Source organism: Hydra vulgaris, chromosome 09, assembly GCF_038396675.1.
Source record: "Hydra vulgaris chromosome 09, alternate assembly HydraT2T_AEP".
NCBI lineage: Eukaryota > Metazoa > Cnidaria > Hydrozoa > Anthoathecata > Hydridae > Hydra > Hydra vulgaris.
This window is the reverse complement of record NC_088928.1, coordinates 28,633,061-28,655,509: the sequence shown is the minus strand read 5'-3', so window position 1 is coordinate 28,655,509 and position 22,449 is coordinate 28,633,061. Positions and strand designations below refer to the sequence as shown.

Below are 22,449 nucleotides of genomic sequence, written 5' to 3'. Positions count from 1 at the left end.
TTAGAGCAAGTGAAAAATGTAGTGATTTTTTTACTTTATACATATATTATTTAGAGTAAAATTTTCAAAGTTTCAATCGTTTTTGAGCCGTTTGTTTTATATTATAAAAAAGCTTTTATTTTAAAATAAATGTATTTATTGTGTATAGAGCTGGCAAACTGGATCAAATAAAAGCTTTAGAAATGACTGCGTATTTGAAAAATGAAGATGAATATGTTCCATGGATAACAGCACTTGGTTCACTAGGATATATAGGTGGTCTTTTACAAGGAAGATCGTGCTACAGTTCATATCAGGTAACTAAAATTTTCTTTTGCAAATCTGCTTTGTTGAGATTATTCTTATAAATGGTTTCTTTTGATATATATATTTAGAAGTATATAATTCAACAAGTAAAACCAATTGTTGACAAACTTGGTTGGGTTGATGAGGGGACTCATCTGAATAGGTACTTTTATATGTTTATACAGTATTTTCCATATTAATAGCAAAATTTTTTTTTACTTTACTTTTAATTTAATTCAGGTATTTACGAGGAGCTGCATTACGCTCATCTGTCATGCACAATGACACCGATTCTGTCAAAAGGGCTTTAGAAATATTTGATCGTTTTATGAACAATCACGAGAGGTAAGTTTTAAAAAATTTTTAGTTTAAATTTAATTGTTTCAAAAAAACAAAAAAAAACAAAGCAAAGTAAATGGTTTTAGTGTTGCACCAAACTTGCGTTCAACAGTGTATTTGGCAGGCATAAAATATGGTGGAAAAGAACAATGGGAATTTATGTTAAATAAGTACCTTAACTCTCCATTTCCTTCTGAGCAACGTAAAATCATGTTTGCACTAGCTGATAGCAGCGAAGAATCAACTTTAAAAAAGTAAGTTTTTTGTTGAATTTTATAAATGAAAATGTTTAATAATACTCAATGAAGAAAATATATAAATATGGATTATATATATTTTTTAATAACTTATAATCACTATAGCTATTTCTCTTGCAAGGTATTTGAGTTGGTCTATGAATACTTCCATCATTCGAACACAAGACACTTGTGGGGTAATTGAACATATTTCTACTAATATTAAAGGAACAAAAATGGCAGAAGATTTTGTTATTAAAAACTGGGAGAAACTTTTTGAGAGGTAATGTTTAAGCATGAAAAAATATTATTTTAATATAAATGCAATGTTAAAAACAAATCTTGAACTAAATTTTTACAACAACAACACAACCTATTAGTAGTTCTTTTAATTTAATTTTAATTTAAAATGTATAAAATATAAATCTGACAGCAATCAAAATCAATCAATCAGTCTAAAGTTACTTTAATGATTAAACTGATAAGTTGTATTTCTTAACAAAAATTTCTTTATTATTTGTTAATTGAATTGAATTTGCAAGTTTTTTACTAACAAATAGCAATATAGTTTACTATTTAATTATAAATATAAATTTGTAATTTAAAAAAATTTTTTTAGATATGGAAAAGGTTCCTTCGACATGTCAAGCTTAATTAAAACAGTTTTTGCCAGAATGAAAACAAAAGAAGACTTGAAAAAGGTGAGTGAAATTTGTTAAATCATGTCACTTTATGCCATATATATATATATATATATATATATATATATATATATATTATATATATATATATATATATATATATATATATATATATATATATATATATATGTGTGTGTATATATATATATATATATGTATATATATATATATATGTATATATATATATATATATTTATATATATATATATTTATATTTATATATATATATATTTATATATATATATATATATATATATATATATATATATATATATATATCTGAAATGCTTATTGTGAAACAATGACAAGCCACAAAAACAAATATTTGAGAAAAATGACTTTTAAGTTTTATTTAAATCTATAAAATCACATTTTACAGTAAGATGATTTTATAATAATAGCTCCAATTTTAAGAATTATGCCTTAATATCTTTTTGGCTATTGCGTATACTATTTATGATTATAAAAATCATAATAACTCATTTTTGAAAAAAGTGTGGCTTGTGATTGTTTCACAATAAGCCCTTCATATATATATGTATATATTTATATATATACACACACACATATATGTGTGTATGTATGTATATTAGGGTGGAGTGAATTTTAGTTTTTTTTACAATTCGTTTAGCCTGGGTGTGCAAAAGTTGTCTATTCATTTCAGAAATACTCTGGAAAAATATCAATGCTCTAGGAAACTATCTTGAGGTGCCTCAAGACCTTCAAAATTTTAATGGGTCCCTAATATTATGTAAAAAAAAGTTTTTCAAAAGTATGTCATGTTGGGTCTCAAAAGAAGCAAAATTTTATAAAAATTTCAAAAATTTTTTTTTTTTTTTTTTTTAGATTATTCACCTCTCCAAGGCCCGAGGGGGGCCACTACAGTCGAGGAGGCTACTCATTTTTTTTTTTTTTTTTTTTTTTTTTTTAGTTGTTATTCGTGGTACAACCCTCTCTCAACTCTTTAACTCCGAAACACGAACCTTTCCGAGCAAGGCCACTGCGCGGAGAAACTAAGTTGAGCGCGGTACTTCCAGGGACGTGGTGGGAGTCGAACTCCGAACCTCTCGCTTATGAAGCGAGCGCTCTTACCACTACACCACTACCGCAAATAACAATTATTTAAAAAAAAAAATTGTTATTTTATAGTTTATTGCAGAAAAAATGACCTTTTAAACTAAAAATGAAAAAAGTTTATTTTTTTTAATTATAATTTCAAAAAAATCTTAAATAGTAATTTTTTTATAAAATAATTGTTATTTTTGAAATTTTTATAAAATTTTGCTTCTCTTGAGACCCAACATGACATACTTTTGAAAAAATTTTTTTTACATAATATTAGGGACCCATTAAAATTTTAAAGGTCTTGAGGCACCTCAAGATAGTTTCCTAGAGCATTGATATTTTTCCAGAGTATTTCTTAAATGAATAGACAACTTTTGCACACCCGGGCTAAACGAATTGTAAAAAAAACTAAAATTCACTCCACCCTAATGTAAATGTATGTATCTATATATATATATATATATATATATATATATATATATATATATATATATATATATATATATATATATATATATATATATATATATATATATATATATATATATAATAATATATACATAATAATATATATAAATATATATATATATATATATTATATATATATATATATATATATATATATATATATATATATATATATATTTGAAGTATGGCTAAAAAGCACATTTAATTTTTTCAGAAATGGCATATTGGTAAAAGTTGAAATTTTACTTGTATTAGCATAAAAGAAGAGTACTTTTTTTCAAACCTAAAAAAAACTCCACCAGTGCAGATAAAAATTTGGTCCAAAAATAAATAAAAATTCAAATTTTTGCATTTATGGTAAGGTTTGCACTTACAAATCTTTCAAAAATACCAGGAGAGTTATTTTTGTAGCTTGATCTATCAAATTTAGATTATGTTTTGTTTTTTTAATAAAGTTGATGGGAATGGTCAGTCATACCCATTTTAAATCATGGGTATATTTAGGAGGTTGGGGAGGGGGCTCGTTAACTTTTTAAATAAAATTTAATAGTGTTAATAGTGCCCATTTGAGTGTGTTTGACACAGAACTCTTCGCAGCCATTGCAACCTAGGTAATGGCAAAAAAAGAGTTGCAGCACTTTTTTTATAAGAAAATGTGAACAAAGGTGTATGCAAATTTCTAACTTATGTACACTTCAAGTTATGTAATATTAAAACATACTAAAACATATATCAAGTTTTACAGTTTTACTTTCACTTGAAAACTGCATTGCAACAACATCTCCTTAATTTTGATCTATAGCATTTATTTCAGTTAATATTTATGAAGTCCTTCGTTTGTTAAATAGTTTTAAAATTTTTGGCAAAAAACATGTCTGTGTGACCGCGTGGTTAGCTCGCAGACTTTCTGAAGCAAAAAGCAGTGGTTCATATCCTACCACTATTGTGTTTTTTTCAATTATTTTTCACTATTGTTTTTTTTCACTATTGTTTTTTTTCAATCTTTTTTGATTTTTCTAAAATACAAAATACAACACTTGAAATTTTATAGATGTTATATATACATACATATATAAAGATATATACTATAACAAACAAAAAGATTTTTAAAAAAGCCTAAAAATTCTAAAAACATCAAAATACCAGGATAAGTTTGTTGTGCATGTGTCATGATTAAGATGTTATTAATATGCTCAGGTAATTAGTCCTAATTAGCTGTGGATGGTCTGAAAAAAAATACAGTCTGAAACTTGATAAAGAAAAAATTTAAAAAGACAGTCCTGCTACTCCAGATTGCGCTGCTGTGCAAGCCTGTAGCTAAAAAAAACTTTAAGATTTTATTTTAACAATTAAGTCTTTGTTGCTACATTAATATTTTTGCTAAGATATTTAAGACTAGATTAAAAAAATTGAAAATATTTTGTGTTAAAGGGCGGATTTGAACGCTCACAAAACAGCACCAATGATTAGCATTAAACCACTGATCTATTAAAATTATGCATATAATAGAAAAAGAAATTGTTTTATAAACTCTTATATCGATTGCAATTAATCAGCACTTTTCAAGCGGGTTCTCTAGATAAGCGTAGCTTTACTGCAAAGCATCTAACATAACAATAAACAAATATGTTATATGCAAATGTAAAAAATCCACTTATATAATGTTTTATACAGGGTATAAAAAAATAATTTTCTAATAATTATTTTGTTTAAACTGTTTTGTTTTGAGTTTTTGTATTTATGTTATTGTATTTTTAAAAATTGACAAGATTGAAAAAATATAAAACATGTCTCATTTATGTGGAAAATTTGAAACTTAGATTTTAGATTTGTCATGACTCTCCCCTCTCTTGATATTTTTTGTTTGTTAAAATTACGTCATTTTCTTATATACTATTAAATTTCCGCCACTTGGATAGCATTAGGTACAAATGTCTATAAGTGTAAACGTCTTTAGCATGAGTTGAGTTAGCTGGGTGTATATTGAACAATCGTGTATAATATATGTATTATATGAGAAAACTTTAAATTTTTTATTTTAGCAATCAGTAGTTTTTTTTGTTATATATAATTTTTTGCTATATATGTATACAGCAAGATTGAAAAATTTCAAAAATTATGATGCTTCGGAAAGGACTTGAACCCCTGAAAAAACACTGATGACAGTGCACTAAACCACATATATATATATATATATATATATATATATATATATATATATATATATATATATATATATATATACATATATATATATATATATATATATATATATATATATATATATATATATATATATATATATATATATATATATATATATATATATATATATATATACATTATGTTAGTGTATTTTACAAATAGAGTGCTCAATGTTCTTAAAGAACAGAGCAATAAAAAATTAATTTATATATATATATATATATATATGTATAAATATTAAAGTAGATAAGGAATAAGAATAGAAATGATCGGTGTGGAATAGATATAGATGTATTTGTTGAATAGAAATGGTCGGTTTGGTGAAGACCTTTATTTTATGGGTTCGGACTGTTGTAATATATAAAAAAAAGTATAGAAAAGTTTGGTGTGGAATAGACTTACATAGACCTGTATTTTTATGGGTCCAGTAAGCTAGTTTATATAATTGTACAATTTTTGGTTCAAAGATAGATTATTTTAGGATTTTTTTTTAACAATATATGTTTAAATAAAAATAGGAACAACATCAAACTTTTTAAATTTTCTGAAAGGCTGGAGATACTGTTTATCTTATCATCTCCATTATCATAAGTATCTAAACATTTTATTGTCTCCTCAATTTTTTCACGAATCAATCTTTGTTTGTTTCCTAATAGACTCTTATAACCTTTAGATTTTTCTTACTTCACTTTTTATATTGCAAAGTTTTTTTTGCAAGACATTTTTTGAATATGCAATCCTTTCTGATCATTGAGAAAATTGACATCTTCTTGTCTACTTTTTAAAACTTTTATTTCATCTTTCTTTCAAAAAAACTGTGAAGATAATATCTTCACAGTTTTTTTGTTTTAAAACCATTTAGGTAAAAATGTGGTTTTTAAAAAGAACATATTTTAATCAAATATATTCTTTTTTAAAAATCACATTTTTACCTTAATGGTTTTTGTGTTTGTTCAAATTCTTTCTATTCCTTTTTAAGTCAACAATTTTGTCTCTAAATATCAAATCAAAAGTAGTAGAATTAAATTAAAGATATTGTATCTAAAAATATTTATATCTTGATATTTTTAAGCATGAAATATATTACTATATTATTCGTCAATTTTAATATAATTTATTATAAGTCAATTTTAAATTTGGACTGAATTGCAAATTTATAAGCATTTTACCCTAATATAGTAAACATCAGATATGCTGGTCAGTATTTTCTCACCTAATAAAGGACGCATGTTAAATTTTTCTTACCATAAGACAACCTAATATTTCAATACATTAAGCCGTGAAAAAATCACTAAGTAGACACGAACTATGTTAATTGTAGAAATGTTTGGAAAATTTACACAGCATAATCTCTGTTATGCAGTTTTCTTGATAAGCAATTGTGTTATGGGTTATATATCATGTGTTATGTGTTATATATTATGTATACATGGTTATATAATATGTATATGTGGTTATATATTATGTATTATTCAATTCTTTTACACAAAAATAAAAAATAAAATGTTTTGACTCCTCCCCCCCCCCCCCTAACTTCCCAAAATATACAAACTGACTTCAAACGAGAGGACCGACCATAATCATTATCTTTACTGAAAAACAAAATTAAAAAAATCATATAGATCAAGCTACAAAAATAACGCTCATGGTTATTTTGAAATATTTGTAAGTGACCCTGCCCCCACCATAAATGCAAAAATTTGAATTTTTTGTATTTACAGACTGTTGGGACCAAATTTTCAGCTACACTGGTAGGAAAGTTTTTTTTCAATTCAGAAAAAAGTACTTATATTTTATGTTAATGCAAATAAAAGTTCAGGTGGTAGTCATGCCCCTAATATATACATATATATATTTATATATATATATATATATATATATATATATATATATATATATATATATATATATATATATATATGTATATATATATATATATATATATATATATATATATATATATATATATATATATATATATATATATATTTATATATGTATTGATTTTAATAAAAAGGCTATTTTATTATTATATTATAATAAGTTAAAATTATATTTTAGATATAATAATATATTAACGAAGTCAGTATATTTAGATATAATTATATATTATTAATTATTTACCTGATGACACTGACCACAATAGGTTAGCGAAATATTGTTAATATATTAAAATATAGTTCTACGCTGCCTTTTTTATTAAAATCAATTTATATATTTATAAACATATCGTATAACAAGAAATGACTTTTAAGGATATATATATATATATATATATATATATATATATATATATATATATATGTATATATATATATATATATATATATATATATCAATATATATATATCAATACATATATATATATATATATATATATATATATATATATATATATATATATATATAAATATATCAATATATATATATATATATATATATATATATATATATATATATATATATTGATATATATTGATATGTATATATATATATATATATATATATTGATATATATATATATATTGATATATATATATATATAATATATATATATATATATATATATATATATATATATATATATATATATATATATTGATATATATATTGATATTTAAGGCTAGTTTGTATTATAATAATAAAATAAAACTTCATAGTCATAAAAGAGTGCTCAATATTAAAAAGATATTTCAAATAAAGCGATATACATATATATTAACGAAGAAAAAGCAACTTTTACTATGGTACTTTAAGTTTCATGCCAACAAGGCAATCATCAGCCATTGAATACCTATAAATAATTGTATTCAATTGCTGTATAGGCATGAAACTTAAAGTACCAGAGAAAAAGTTGTTTCTCTTCATTAATATATGTATGTGTATATATATATATACATGTATATATATACATGTATATATATATATATATATATATATATATATATATATATATATATATATATGTATATATATATATATATATATATATACATATATATATATATATATATATATATATATATATAATATATATATATATATATATATATATATATATATATATATATATATATACATATATATATATACAGTGGCGACAACATAAATAGCACAATTTCATGACCAGTTGATTTTACTTTTTGATGCCAACTTTTTTGTATTTATAGCAACTGCTGTTATTTTTTATAGCATCAACAATGTTCACCTTTTGGAACGGAAATACTCATTTGACATTTATAGCTGTCAAATTTGCTTGTTTTGAGCATTTAAGCGGTTGTGTTTACCTTTGACGGTCATTTTTAATAGCACACATTTACTTTTTATTTAAAAAAAACTTAAATTCTTTTATTATATCAAAAGATAATCATTATATTCAGTATTTAAAGAATATTCTTGTAATTCATTTGGCAAAAAAAAAAAAAACTCATTATCTATCAACTATGGGACGAGGTAAACATGGAACAGATGTCTTTAGAGGACAAGTACAGGCATTTCGAGATCTAGGATTGAACAATTCTGAAAGAGCTCGAAGATTGGGTTGTTCTCGTAAGAAAGTTATCAATGCTATTAATTTATTTAACGATACTGGTTCATTAAGCAACAAAGACAAAGTCTCGCGATTGAAAGACAACCCCCAGAGAATATGCAGCCATTGCCCGTATTGCTAATCTGAATCCTTTTGTTGGCGCACCAAAAAATAAAGAACAAATTGCTCAAAATTTAAAACTTGATCTGTCTGTCAGCACTGTTAAAAGTCGCTTACGCGAAAATAAGCTATTTGGAAAGGTTGCCCGAAAAAAACTATTGGTCTCAAAACGTAATCTCATCAGCTGTTTGAAGTTTGCAAAACAGCACGTACACAAAGATTTAAGTTTTTGGCAAAATGTGCTTTGGATCGACGAGTCTAAGTTTAATCGCTTTGGATCCGACAGAAAACAATATGTTTGTCGTCCCCAAAACCAAGAACTCAGCCCTCGCTATAGTCTTAAGACCGTAAAACATGATGGTGGCAATGTGATAGTTTGGGGCAGTTTTTCATGGTGTGGTGTGGGCCCGTTGCATAGAATTCAAAGGACAATTGATCAACAAATGTACAAAGAAATACTTGAAAATGTCATGTTGCCATATGCCGAGGAAAATCTCCCTTTGGTTTGGAAATTCCAACAAGACAACGACCCTAAGCACACCGCCAAAAGCGTTAAAATGTGGTTTAACGCTACGAAGATTAATGTATTGGAGTGGCCCGCACAGTCACCAGACCTAAATCCAATAGAAAATTTGTGGGAGGAAGTTGACAGAAACATAAACCAGTCTACTGCAACAAATTTAGACCAACTTTGGATCGAAATAAAGGCTGCTTGGGATGCCATTACGCCTGAACGATGTCAAAAATTGATCTCGTCAATGGGCTGTTGTTGTCAAGCAGTTATTGACTCAAAAGGATACCCCACTAAATATTAATTTACCTCTAATAAAGTTTTCTAAACTATTTATACAAAGAACCTCCATGATTTCGGTAGCAAAAGGACGAAATGATAGTTTTGTACAGGGTGTGCTATTTAAATTGCCCCCTTATTCTGTACTTCTAAATCATTTAAACGATTGTACTTTTTTTTTAACAAAGTTACTCTCTTTTCTTACTCAGTAATGTTATCTTCTAAAAATAATATTTTATTTGGCTGAAAAAGTTTAGATCTCAAAAACTCAGACCTCTTGAAAATATAACATTACATATTGAACATCAATCTGTGCTTTTTGTTTTGTCGCCGCTGTATATATACATATATATGTAGGGGAGAGTTGTGTACCTTGGAGGTGAGTGTACCTTGGAGACACGTCAATTGAGCTGCCATCTTGAGTGATGAATTCAAACTGAAATTTTAGTTGCGTGTATTGGCCTCTAAAGGCTCATAATAAGTTGTTTTACCACGGCTTAACACATTTGTTGTTGCAATAAAAATAAAAGTATGTTTCCGGTACCAAAAAGTAATTTTTTTAGAGCGCATTCTTTTTTTTCTTCAACCTTTAGGTATAAACTTTGTTTTAAAACTGATTATCAAAAATTGTAAAACATGTTTTCAGCTGCATTTATGCATGCTTGAAACTGCTTAACTCCTAACCTATAAATATATGGTAGCGGTTTTGTAAAATCTGTGATAAGGGTGTACCTTGGAGGTAGCTAATGTTGTGTTACATTGGTGGTACCATCAAGGTACAAACTTGCATGATTTTGTAAATACTATTATAAGTAATATTTGTTATGAAAGTATTTTTTTAATGTAATATATTGTTATAGTTTATTATGATTTTTTTTTTGTTTATTAAGAATTTCTTTAGTGTAAAATGATGTGTGTATTTCTTTGTTAAATTGTAATTATTTTTTTCAAATTGTTATTTTCTCTTTGATAATTTTCTTGAATTATCAAAGAGATTATAAAACTGTGTATGAGTTGGACAAATTAGACATGGTCTTTTAGTTGCCACATCCCTCTATTACAGGAGGTTCAACACGGCAACTGGAAAAACTCATTTGGCATTAACTTTGATTACCTGAATGTAGAGTAGACAAACGTTAAATCAAAGTGAAATACTTATTATTACTAAACTTTAATGTAGATATTTGTTATTACTCTTTTCTTAATCAACATTATTTCTTTTGTAAGTTTTTAATACTTCTAAGTATAAATTAGTTTAAATCTATAATAAAATATAATTTCATTTTATGTTGAAATTATATATTATAAATTTAAATATAGTTATCAATTAATATATAGTTTATATAAATCTAATTAGACAGATTAATATTATCTCTGATGTAAAGTCCAATTATCCTATAAGTAAACATTCTATCAAACTTCTACCATGTTGAGTACTTTATCTGTTGAAACAATAATACCTCCAAGGTACAAAATACATACTTCCAAGGTACACCACCGGTGGTGTACCTTGGCTGTAATAAACCCTGGTGACAAAAATTTAGCACAAAATAAACACAGACTATAGTACAACTAAAAGTTTAATGATCAAAAAATATTGTACAGAATATTAAACAATATATTACTGCAATAATGATTTCTCGCCATTACGACGTACGGCATCAACTTTTTTGTATACATGTTCACACATGCCTTGTTCAAGATTTTTATCAATTTTTTTTAAACAAGAATGGATTTTTTTTGCAGCTGATCTTCACTTTCAGCTTCCCAATTGTTTTCATACACGTAGCCTTTAAGGATTGACCAGAAATCTTCAATTGGTCGTAATTCTGGGACACATGCTGGATTATCAAATTTTGTTACATAACGGATATTTTTCTCATCGAGGTAATTGGTCACACTTCTAGCATAATGTGAAGAGGCCAAGTCAGGCCAGAATACATAATTACCATCACTGTGATGTTTGTTGATAAAAGGAATCAATCGTTTGATGATGCAATCATTTTTGTACACTGTTTGGTTAATTGCCTGTCTTGCAGGAACAATAAATGGTTTCGAGGTTTCACGAGGGGATATGGTAATCCACACAACAATTTTTTTTTCAAATTTGCTTTTGCGCTTATATTTTACATTTTTTGGTGCATTTTTTGCGTCATCTGAGTAAAATCCAACATTTGAATTTTTATTTCTATGTTTAAATGTAAAATAAGACTCATCGTCAATGACAAAGTCGCGGTTTCTGAATTTGCGACAAATTCTTCCACACTTCAGTTGCAACTGCTTTAACTGTTTCTCAGTGCGATCAGGGATTTGTTTTTTCTTAAAATAACAAATGTTTGTTTTGTTTTTTATTGTTTTTACAATGTAGAAATGATCACACTTGAATTTATTTGCAATTTTTCTTGTTGAAGTTCCAGACCGGTTGTTCAAAAAACCTTTCAGGCGATTGATGTTCCCAGCAGTCATAATTTTCGGTTTTCTATCTGATCCAGGCTTACGAGACTTTGGTTCATTGTTCTTCCACTTTGCCATGTAACGTTTAATGGTTCTTTCGGGGTGATTAGAGGCAACAAAATACTCTACGGAGCTCTTCGTTTTAGCGTTAGGATGCAAATTACAATAGTTGTACACTTGTTCAATTAATGTAGTCGACTTCATTTTTGGATAACTTTTTTATTAATTAATCTAAGTAAACAAAACTTTCAGTAAAAGATAAGTAACACTTTATAAACAAAATAACTAAAAAATTAGGACTGGATAACTAAAAATTCAATAAGTTTTAGCTTATCAAAGATTGTGCCAAATTTTTGTCACCATTGGTTATTAGCTGTTTTTTAAATTTAAAAAAAAGGATGAAAAAATATTTCTGGATGTTTAATAAAAAATCCAAGAGTAACTAATATCATAAAGTTAATGAAAATATATTGTTACAGAACATATTGAGAGTATTTTTTAAAATACTTGTAAAAGTTTGAAAATACCTCCGAGGTACACCACTCTCCCCTATATATATTTCTTTACTTACTTTTAGGCCAAGAAATTTCTCGAATCAAATAAACTGGGATCTGGCAGTCTTGCTGCAAAACAGTCAATCAATGCTATCAGTAATCACATTCATTGGTTGGAAAAAAATGAAAAGAAAGTATGCGAGTGGCTTAAGAATAAGATACAAAGTGGATCTTCAGAACAAGATTAAAGTGTGGATTTTTTTCCTAAAAATCTTTAAAGTTTTATTTTCTTAGCTCTCAATTTATATTTTTAAATTTTTTTTTTAATATTTAAAAATATTAAATATTATTCGAAATTCATTTAGACATGTTTTGTTTTGTGGGATTATTTATTTTTTATTAACTATTTATTTTTAATGGGTTAAAATTTGAATAAAAAGTGTTTTCTTCGAGCAATGTCATTAGTGCTTTTTACCTTGTTTTAAGTACCGAATTCGTTTTATAATAATTCTGCAAACTCTTTAAAAAAAAGATCCTATATAAGGTCATGGCTTCCCCTACTGCGACTTTAAGAAAACTTTTAACTTAAAAACCGTAACAGATTTTTATTTAGGGTTTTCGAATTAATATTTTATATTCAATTATTAACTAATTTATATTATTCAAATTTTAGTAAAATTATTTTTTTAATGTTATTTTAAATTTTTTTGTAAGATCTAGTAAGTTTCTTTACCTACCGTGATAAAGCACCACCTACCGTAATCGATTTTCCACCTACCGTGTATGAAAAAAATCGTATATTTTTTTCAGCAGCTATATTTTTACGTTTACTTTTTTTGATATCTTCTTCCTTTGCATTTTCTTTAGTTATTTGAATTTCTAACCATTTGAATGAAGTTACAACGCTCGGTAATCGTTCAACTTGTTTCAGCCTTTTTCGTGGTTGGTTATTTTGGCCATAAAAGAAAGTCGTGTAATGGATTTACATCTTTTATTATTTGTTTATTTGAATGTCGTGAATCTGTTGCTAATTTACTTCACCGGATTCATCAATTATTACGCTTTTTCCGAGTTCGCTAACATTACTAGATACATTTTCATTTTGCATACTGCTAATATCTAAATATGATTCTTTATCGATTTTATTGTTCGATACATTGTTGGCTTCAATTAAATTACTGGTTTGTTTGGAGCTATCGTTAAATTTCAGTTTTTTCCCAAAATTGGTTTTTTTAAAGAGTTTTTCACAACAGTTTTTTCCAAAAATTTCCTAAATAATTATCTGAAGTCAGTTTTTCCTCCCATTTTTTATTTCCAGTTTTTTCAATTTGAAACAATACTTCAGGTGCAACCTTATTTTCAAATATGTTTCCCACATTATTATGGCTTAAAAGATTTGTTTCATTATTATCAATTGTAGAATTCAGTTTAATACGTTAAATTACTTTTCTATAATCAATTGTTCGCATTAAATGGAATATTCCTGTCGACCTAAATTCGTTAATAATATTTTTTTTTCATATTTGGATCCATAACAAAATTATTCAACAACATTGGTACATTTTCTCTGCGAATTTCACTAAAATCGTTATCCAATTTAAATTGCCGACAAATGTTCTGCCAATTTTTTTTTCATTGGTCTGAAAACTGACACATCTAATAGTTGTAAGATGTGTGTAGCATTAGGAAACAACGAAATCAAATGAATTCTTTCCAAAAAGCAATACATGCTTTATACAATACTTTAGATAGATACAAGAGCAATACAATACTTTAGCAAGAGCAATTACAATACTTTAGACAGATGCGAGAGATATCCATTCATGAACATATATATTGGTAATTGTGTATTAATAGATTTTAAATATGGTACTAACACATTTGTGAAGTACTTATAAAAGCATTGGCCGGTCATCCAGCCACTGTCGCTTTTACCAAGACCCCAACTTGGTGGTGCAGCAGCAGCAATAGTTTTTGGCATTCAAGCATACTTCTACAATGTTAACGATGCACTGATAGAAATAGATGCGCCGCGCTGATAGAAAAAACGGAAATAGCCTTATAACTAGCGAACTGTTTAACATTTTGAAGTAATATTTTTAACAAAGCATCAATTATGTGATGTTGTTTGTTTATATAAATATTTATAAAAAAAGTTTTAAAACCGGTTTTTTTGGCGGTATATTATCATTCCGGTTTTTTTGGCGGTTTAGCTGTACTTGTTCGATTTTTGATTAAAAAGTCATAAAACCGATAGTTTTGATATTTAAAACTCTAAGTCTGATATATCAGTTTATCTTTTTTAGGGGCTACAGGCATTTTTTGTCTCCTTCTTATATTTGCATGTTAGTGTCTAAAATGTCTGTTAGTGTTAGTGTCTAATGTTAGTGCATGTTAGTGTCTGTTAGAGCACTGTTAGAGTAATGTTAGAGTAATGTTTGTGCATGTTAGTGTCATGTTAGAGCATGTTAGTGTCTAAAATGCACAGTGTCTAAAATGTATATTTTCATGTTAAATAAAAAAGGAAATAACATAAGTATTTTATTATAAATAAAAGTGAAATAAATAAAAAAGTTCGAATCCCTTCAATTGCAGAATAAAGGTTCTGATGCTAAAATAGGTTTTTAACAGTATGTGGCTATGAAAATAACCGCTTTTAAAACTTGCTTATCAAATACAGCTGCATGGTTTAATGATACTTCTTTGATTTCTTTTCTTAATACGAACCAATTCTCTTTGACTTCCTAAAATTATTTAACAACAAACATTAAAATTTTAAAAAATTTCATTATTGTAATAAATAGTATAGTTTAAGATATAAACATTTATTATAGAAATTATCTATTATCAAATTCTAATTCTAATAATTATACATTCAAGAAAAAAACTGTATTCACTGTAATAAATAGGTATAATTTTCACATAATCAACATACTGTGTTGATTATGTGAAAAGACCTCAGAAATATCAGATTGGCTACCACCAGCACCTACAATGTATTATTCATAGAATTAAACGATAACATTAAATATCTAAATTTAAAGATACACATAGCTTTCTCCAATATTTACCTTAAGAACAGTTATCAGCTGAATCTTCTTGCAGTATAGCTTTTATACCTCTTGCATTTTGTTCTTCTTGCTGTATAGATACATGTCAGATGTCATAAATAAATAATTAGCTGTATCCCTAGTATTTTCGGCGAAAGAAGTTAAACGTGAATGACCCACTCGTACAGTTTTGTTGGCTTTGTTCCTGGCTTCAATGGCACTCTCAGACAAAGAAACTAATGGATACCTAAACTATTTAGTAAAAGAAACACCATGAACTATCATTCTATGCATTTGAATGGCTTTTAAAAACTGATCGTTAGAAATGAGATCAAACAGACGTTCAGATTTTTGCTTAAAATTTTTTACATCTGGTCTTGTGGTTGTACTGTTCATATCAATGAGCATGTCCCTTAATAGTTTGATTATATTGGTATTCAAATTTAAAATTCTTCCAGTCTAAGATGGATTATTAAAGAATTTTCGTGCAACATTGCCAGTATTGGACGTACCACTTCCCTTCCTGACAAAAGATACCCTTATTTTTAATTGTGTTTTGAATAAGTGCTGGAATTTTTTTTTGTTTTCAATAAATTCTTGGCTGTTTTTTCTTGGAACTTTTCTGGAACTTTTCTTCCTTGTTTCACAGCAGGAAGTTTGCAAGCAGTATTGAAGACCCACTCCATGCTGCATATCCACAAATGAAGACTGCAAACTCAAAGTTTTAATATATTCTTGTCTACAAGTTTATTTTTATTCCAAATAGTTTCCGAATTAAACTCCTTGGACTTGCTTGACATACATGACGGAACTGAGATGCTAAATTTTTTTAAGCACTTTTGATACCACAGCATTTAGTGTTTTACCATCATTCATTGTGGTATAAATAGTTGACAAACTTGAATTTATAACAAAAGTATTTTCATGAAGTGTAAACTTAATATTCTCTAAAGATAAAATTTCATTTTGTAAATGTTCAAACTTCTCTTGAATAAAACTAGCAGTCACTTTGGCAAAACAAAACATAAGATGACGGGTTTTATCTGGACTATTTGGATTACAATTTTTCCATATTACCTTTTTTCCACTTCGAATCTCCAATCTTTTGCTTAAAATTTTTTACATCTGGTCTTGTGGTTGTACTGTTCATATCAATGAGCATGTCCCTTAATAGTTTGATTATATTGGTATTCAAATTTAAAATTCTTCCAGTCTAAGATGGATTATTAAAGAATTTTCGTGCAACATTGCCAGTATTGGACGTACCACTTCCCTTCCTGACAAAAGATACCCTTATTTTTAATTGTGTTTTGAATAAGTGCTGGAATTTTTTTTTGTTTTCAATAAATTCTTGGCTGTTTTTTCTTGGAACTTTTCTGGAACTTTTCTTCCTTGTTTCACAGCAGGAAGTTTGCAAGCAGTATTGAAGACCCACTCCATGCTGCATATCCACAAATGAAGACTGCAAACTCAAAGTTTTAATATATTCTTGTCTACAAGTTTATTTTTATTCCAAATAGTTTCCAAATTAAACTCCTTGGACTTGCTTGACATACATGACGGAACTGAGATGCTAAATTTTTTTAAGCACTTTTGATACCACAGCATTTAGTGTTTTACCATCATTCATTGTGGTATAAATAGTTGACAAACTTGAATTTATAACAAAAGTATTTTCATGAAGTGTAAACTTAATATTCTCTAAAGATAAAATTTCATTTTGTAAATGTTCAAACTTCTCTTGAATAAAACTAGCAGTCACTTTGGCAAAACAAAACATAAGATGACGGGTTTTATCTGGACTATTTGGATTACAATTTTTCCATATTACCTTTTTTCCACTTCGAATCTCCAACAGTACAAACACTATGCTATACACAGTGGAATCATCCAGACCTCTCTTCATAGCTGCTGCATTCTGAAACTCAGATTGGTCACTCCGACCATCACCTCCGACTTTGCAAATAACGAATATGTTATCACGTTCCTCCTGTGCTAAAACTTTAATAGAATTATCTTTATCCTCCAAAGATACTCAAACACTCTAGAAACTGAATGTTTGATCATATTGAAGAGACTACATTTTACTTTAGTTTCTGAATATTCCACATGCTCTGTCAATTATTTTGTATTCTTTTAACTTGGTTAAACCAGGAGGAACAAGATGATGATTTTGTGTAACAATTTTCTTAAATTCAGCCCATGTTCTGTTTGTTATTCTCAAATTGCAAAAAGTATGCAATGATAAACTTGGACCATATAAAGTAGACCTGGGTGCAGTAGATGCAAATCTTTTTACAGCATGTTGAAGTTCTTCCAGTATATATACATACACACACACACGCACACACACACACACACACACACACACACGCACACGCACACACACATATATTTATATATATGTGTGTGTGCGTGTGCGTGTGTGTGTGTGTGTTATGGACTGAAATTAAACAGGTATATTATACCTGTTTAATTTCAGTCCGAAAACTTAAAGTATTAATTGGCCCTCCTTCCTTTTTTGTTCACCCTGTTTGATGAGCTGGTTACCCTGCTGAATCAGCTTTTCACCCTTTTTTAAAATAAGCTGTCCCTCCTAATATTTCCTTATCTGTTGCTCAGGGTCTTTTTCTATGCTATATATATATATATATATATATATATATATATATATATATATATATATATATATATATATATATATATATATATATATATATATATATATATATATATATATATATATATATATATAAATATAGTTTTTCATCAACTCAAAAGCCAGTCTTCAAAAATTTTGAAACTAACCATACAGCCAGCATTATTTAGTGCAATAAACTTAGACTGAAAAAATTTGGCACAGGCTTTAAAATTTTTTCTTAAGAACACATGCCTTGGGGGAAATACATGTGTTAAAAGTTGACGAAGAGTGAATGTAGCCATTTTGATAACTTATAAAATCCATCGCAAGGTAAAACTGTATGTTATTGAACAACGGAATTTTCATTTACTTCACAAAATTTAGTCGGTTTTTAAATAAAACTCACATTAGTAAATATGATTTTAAAGCATAAGGTCACAGAGGTCGCCTGAATATTTTTGCATGGAAGTAAAGTCAATTTGCAGTAGCTTTATTTTATTCAAAAAAAACGAGGCGACCTCTGTGACCATATGCTCAAATCAATCAATGATTAAGAAATCAAAAAATCAGCAAAAAAATGCTATGTAAAAACCTTTTTTTTCTTTTTCTAGTTTTACATTCAGTTAAATATATGATTATTTTAATTTCGCATAAAAATAATATAAAAATTTAACACTTATCATATACCTTAAATGGATTTTAACAAAAATGCGAGTTTTTTAAAACCTTGAAAAAACCCTTAAAATATCAAAAGTTTAAAAAAACTAAAACTGATTTTTTTTTTTAGAGAATTAAAAACTGAATACAAATAAAAAACTTAAAAAGTTTAAATATGAAAAATCACTAAAAAGTATGTACAAAACCTATTTCCGCTAAGCGACGCATAGTGCGATGGTGCAAATTCACCATTTGCATTTACGCAAAATAGAGTTGTAAGATTTTCCTTATCGCCGTTGTTGCATGTTCATAAACAGTTTTTCCATTAATGCCAATTACTTTTTTCAGTTATTGGTGCTAACTCAAAACCAGTTTCGACTAAATTAAAAACACGTTTTTGTGATAATTCCTTATGACGGTGCATAAATTTATAAAACAAATTTTTACTTGATATCATCTTTAAATGGTGTTTTTATACCTCGCCCTTAAACTATTTTTTGTACTGTCTTAACAAAATTTTTTGTTATCGCAAAACCAATGTTAGCGCACTGCATTAACCAAACAACCAATTCATTCTCTATTTCTTCTCCAAGATATGATTTAAAGCCAGAGTTTTGCCGTTTGGGTTGTTTTTAACCAGATAATAAGCATCAGTGTTACGTTCGTTCAACTACGTTTAACTACGGTCAACGAAGTTGAACGTAGTTGAACGTAAATAAACGTAACGTAGTTTTGTTTCAATTACGTTACGTTTATTTACGGTATTTTTGTATTAATCATCTTAGTTAAACGTAGTTGAACAAAGTTGAACGTAGTTGAACCAAATACATTTTTTTTGTACTTTTTCTCTTAAATAATCATTATAGGTTAAAAACTACCAACATAAGTTTTCTTTATGAGTAAAAATATTAATTATTTTTAATGTTATGCCTAAAACTTTATGGCACAGATCACTGAATGCAAGATTGCCAACAAATGTTGATGATTTTATTTCAATTAACAACATTTTTCATATAGCAACAAAAATTAGCATGCTTCTGTTAGTAAATTGGCAACATGATGTGAAGATTTATCAAGATTTATTAAATTACTCAATGTATGGGAAATAAAAGATAGCATACTAATAAAGAATTACTATCTTTGTCAAATTTTTATTTCAATTTTGTTTATTAAATAGTTTACACGATTGGAAATAACTCTACAATAGTAGTACTAAACTTTTTGTTTTTTACTAAAAATTAGTCAAAATAAATAAAATGTGAAGAATTTCTTTATGATTATTTGATAAGTGACAATGACACTGTGATTTTCTCAGAAAAAATTGAAAAAAACGATGTTTCTTTTAATCACAAACTGGCGAAATGGCAGTAGAGCACTGCTGTTCACGTGAATAAGTAAACGAGTTGTTAGCTGTACTGATAGCAGAAGCCTTATGCTATCTACAGAAACAGCTTTTTGTATACCAGTCTCAAGACCAAAATAACAATATTGACCACTACACTTGCTTTCGACAGTAACTGATTTTTGAGCCTGAAGCAAAGTTCTTTTATCTTCCAGTGAGGATAAAAAAAAAAGAAGCAAAGTACTAAAATTAGATAACGTTAATAAGCTCTTGATGGCTGAAGGCAGTACATTATTAATTATTTTTTAGTGAATTTATGTTTAATTTTATTAGGTTTGTAAAAGTATTCAACAAAAGTTGTTTTGTGAAACTATTTTAAGTTATAGAGTTTCAAAAGAGAGTGTTATATTTTCTTACTGATATAAGAAATCCCAAAACACAATGACAAAGCCTGATTATAATAGTGAATTATAAACCAAATAAGTTTTATTTTGTCGGTAGCTAAATTTGTTGAAGTGGACAAGATATTAGATGACGAAAAAAAAAATCATCAGGAGTGAGTTTTAATAAGTATTTTATTAAATAGTTATATCATTTAGTTTCAGAACTTTTTTTAATTTTATGTCTACAGCTTTATGTTAAAACTTATAAAAACTTATAACTGTATATATTAGAAATAATGGCTTCTTATTTGGTAGTATAATTTCAATAGTCTAAGGGCAATTAATGTTAAATGTCTACAGTTTCATTTTCATTAATATGTCTATTTACGAAAAAGAAAACGTACACAATGAGAATTTTCCAAGTAGGTATTAGTTTTATGTGGTTGGATTTTATATATATATATATATATATATATATATATATATATATATATATATATATATATATATATATATATATACATATATATATATATATATACATATATATATATATATATATATATATATATATATATATATATATATAACTATATATATATATATATATATATATATATATATATATATATATATATATATATATATATATATATATATATATATATATATATATATAGTTATATATATATATATATATATATATATATATAGTTATATATATATATATATAGTTATATATATATAGTTATATATATATATATATATATATATATATATATAGTATATATATATATATATATATATATATATATATATATATATATATATATATATATATATATATATACACATTAATAAACGAACAATAGGTGGCTTTTTCTTGCGTAATTTATGTACAATAGGGAGACACTTACAATGAGGCGACAAATTCGTGTCGCCTCAACGTTTCTTCCTTCTTTTTTTTGTACAATTAAATAAAACTATGGATGTGATTTTTTTTTTTTAATACTTTATTAATTAAAGATTCTAAATTTTTTTACCCTAGAGTTTTTTACTTTTTCAACTCTTTATTTTTCAATTTTAATTTTTTACTTGTATATCTGACCGTTATAAATAACTGAACAATAGGGCGACACAAGCTTTTCTGTTAAAAAGTACAATAATTTTTTTTATATCTTTATAATATTTTGTTTAGTTTCGTTTCAAAGTTAGTTTTTCAAAAAAGACCCCTTTTCTCATAGATATACCGTTCCGATTCTTTGGAATGATTTTTTATTTTTATTTTTATAATGAATGTCGCCCTATTATATCGTTTTTTCGTAATTTGCAAATCGCTCTTTTATTTAAAGAAAAAATACAAAGAAACTGCTTCACAGTTCAAATAGTCGCGGAGGACATTAAACTGTTAGAAGATTAGCTAGAAAAGATAAAGCTAACAAAGATAATAAAGCTAAGAAAGATAAGCTAAGAAACTAGCAGAAAAACAAAATGAAAAATGCGCAATTGTTATGACGTGTTAAGTACGAAGTTATCTTTTGAGATAACTTCGCTCAACTATTCTTTGTATAAGAAGTTCAAGAAAACCGTAAACTAGAAAAAATGATTTGATATTAATTTCAAGATGGATGCACTAGAAGCAAGAATCTGAGTTGTTGTTGTTTTCGTTTCTTTGTTAATAATTCATGTA

General features: G+C 26.7%; 1 protein-coding gene across 1 annotated transcript in view; it reads left to right on the top strand.

Annotated features, from left to right (window-relative positions):
- LOC100202828 (endoplasmic reticulum aminopeptidase 1) overlaps positions 1–13,138 on the top strand; it is a 69,741-nt gene extending 56,603 nt beyond the window's left edge. The window contains exons 14-20 of the mRNA XM_065805240.1: positions 149–296; positions 375–448; positions 526–630; positions 711–878; positions 1,003–1,143; positions 1,480–1,561; positions 12,770–13,138. Of these exons, the coding sequence (XP_065661312.1) occupies positions 149–296; positions 375–448; positions 526–630; positions 711–878; positions 1,003–1,143; positions 1,480–1,561; positions 12,770–12,934 (883 nt within the window). The 3' untranslated portion in view covers positions 12,935–13,138. The remainder of the gene's footprint in view (positions 1–148; positions 297–374; positions 449–525; positions 631–710; positions 879–1,002; positions 1,144–1,479; positions 1,562–12,769) is intronic.
- The last annotated feature ends 9,311 nt before the right edge of the window (positions 13,139–22,449 follow it).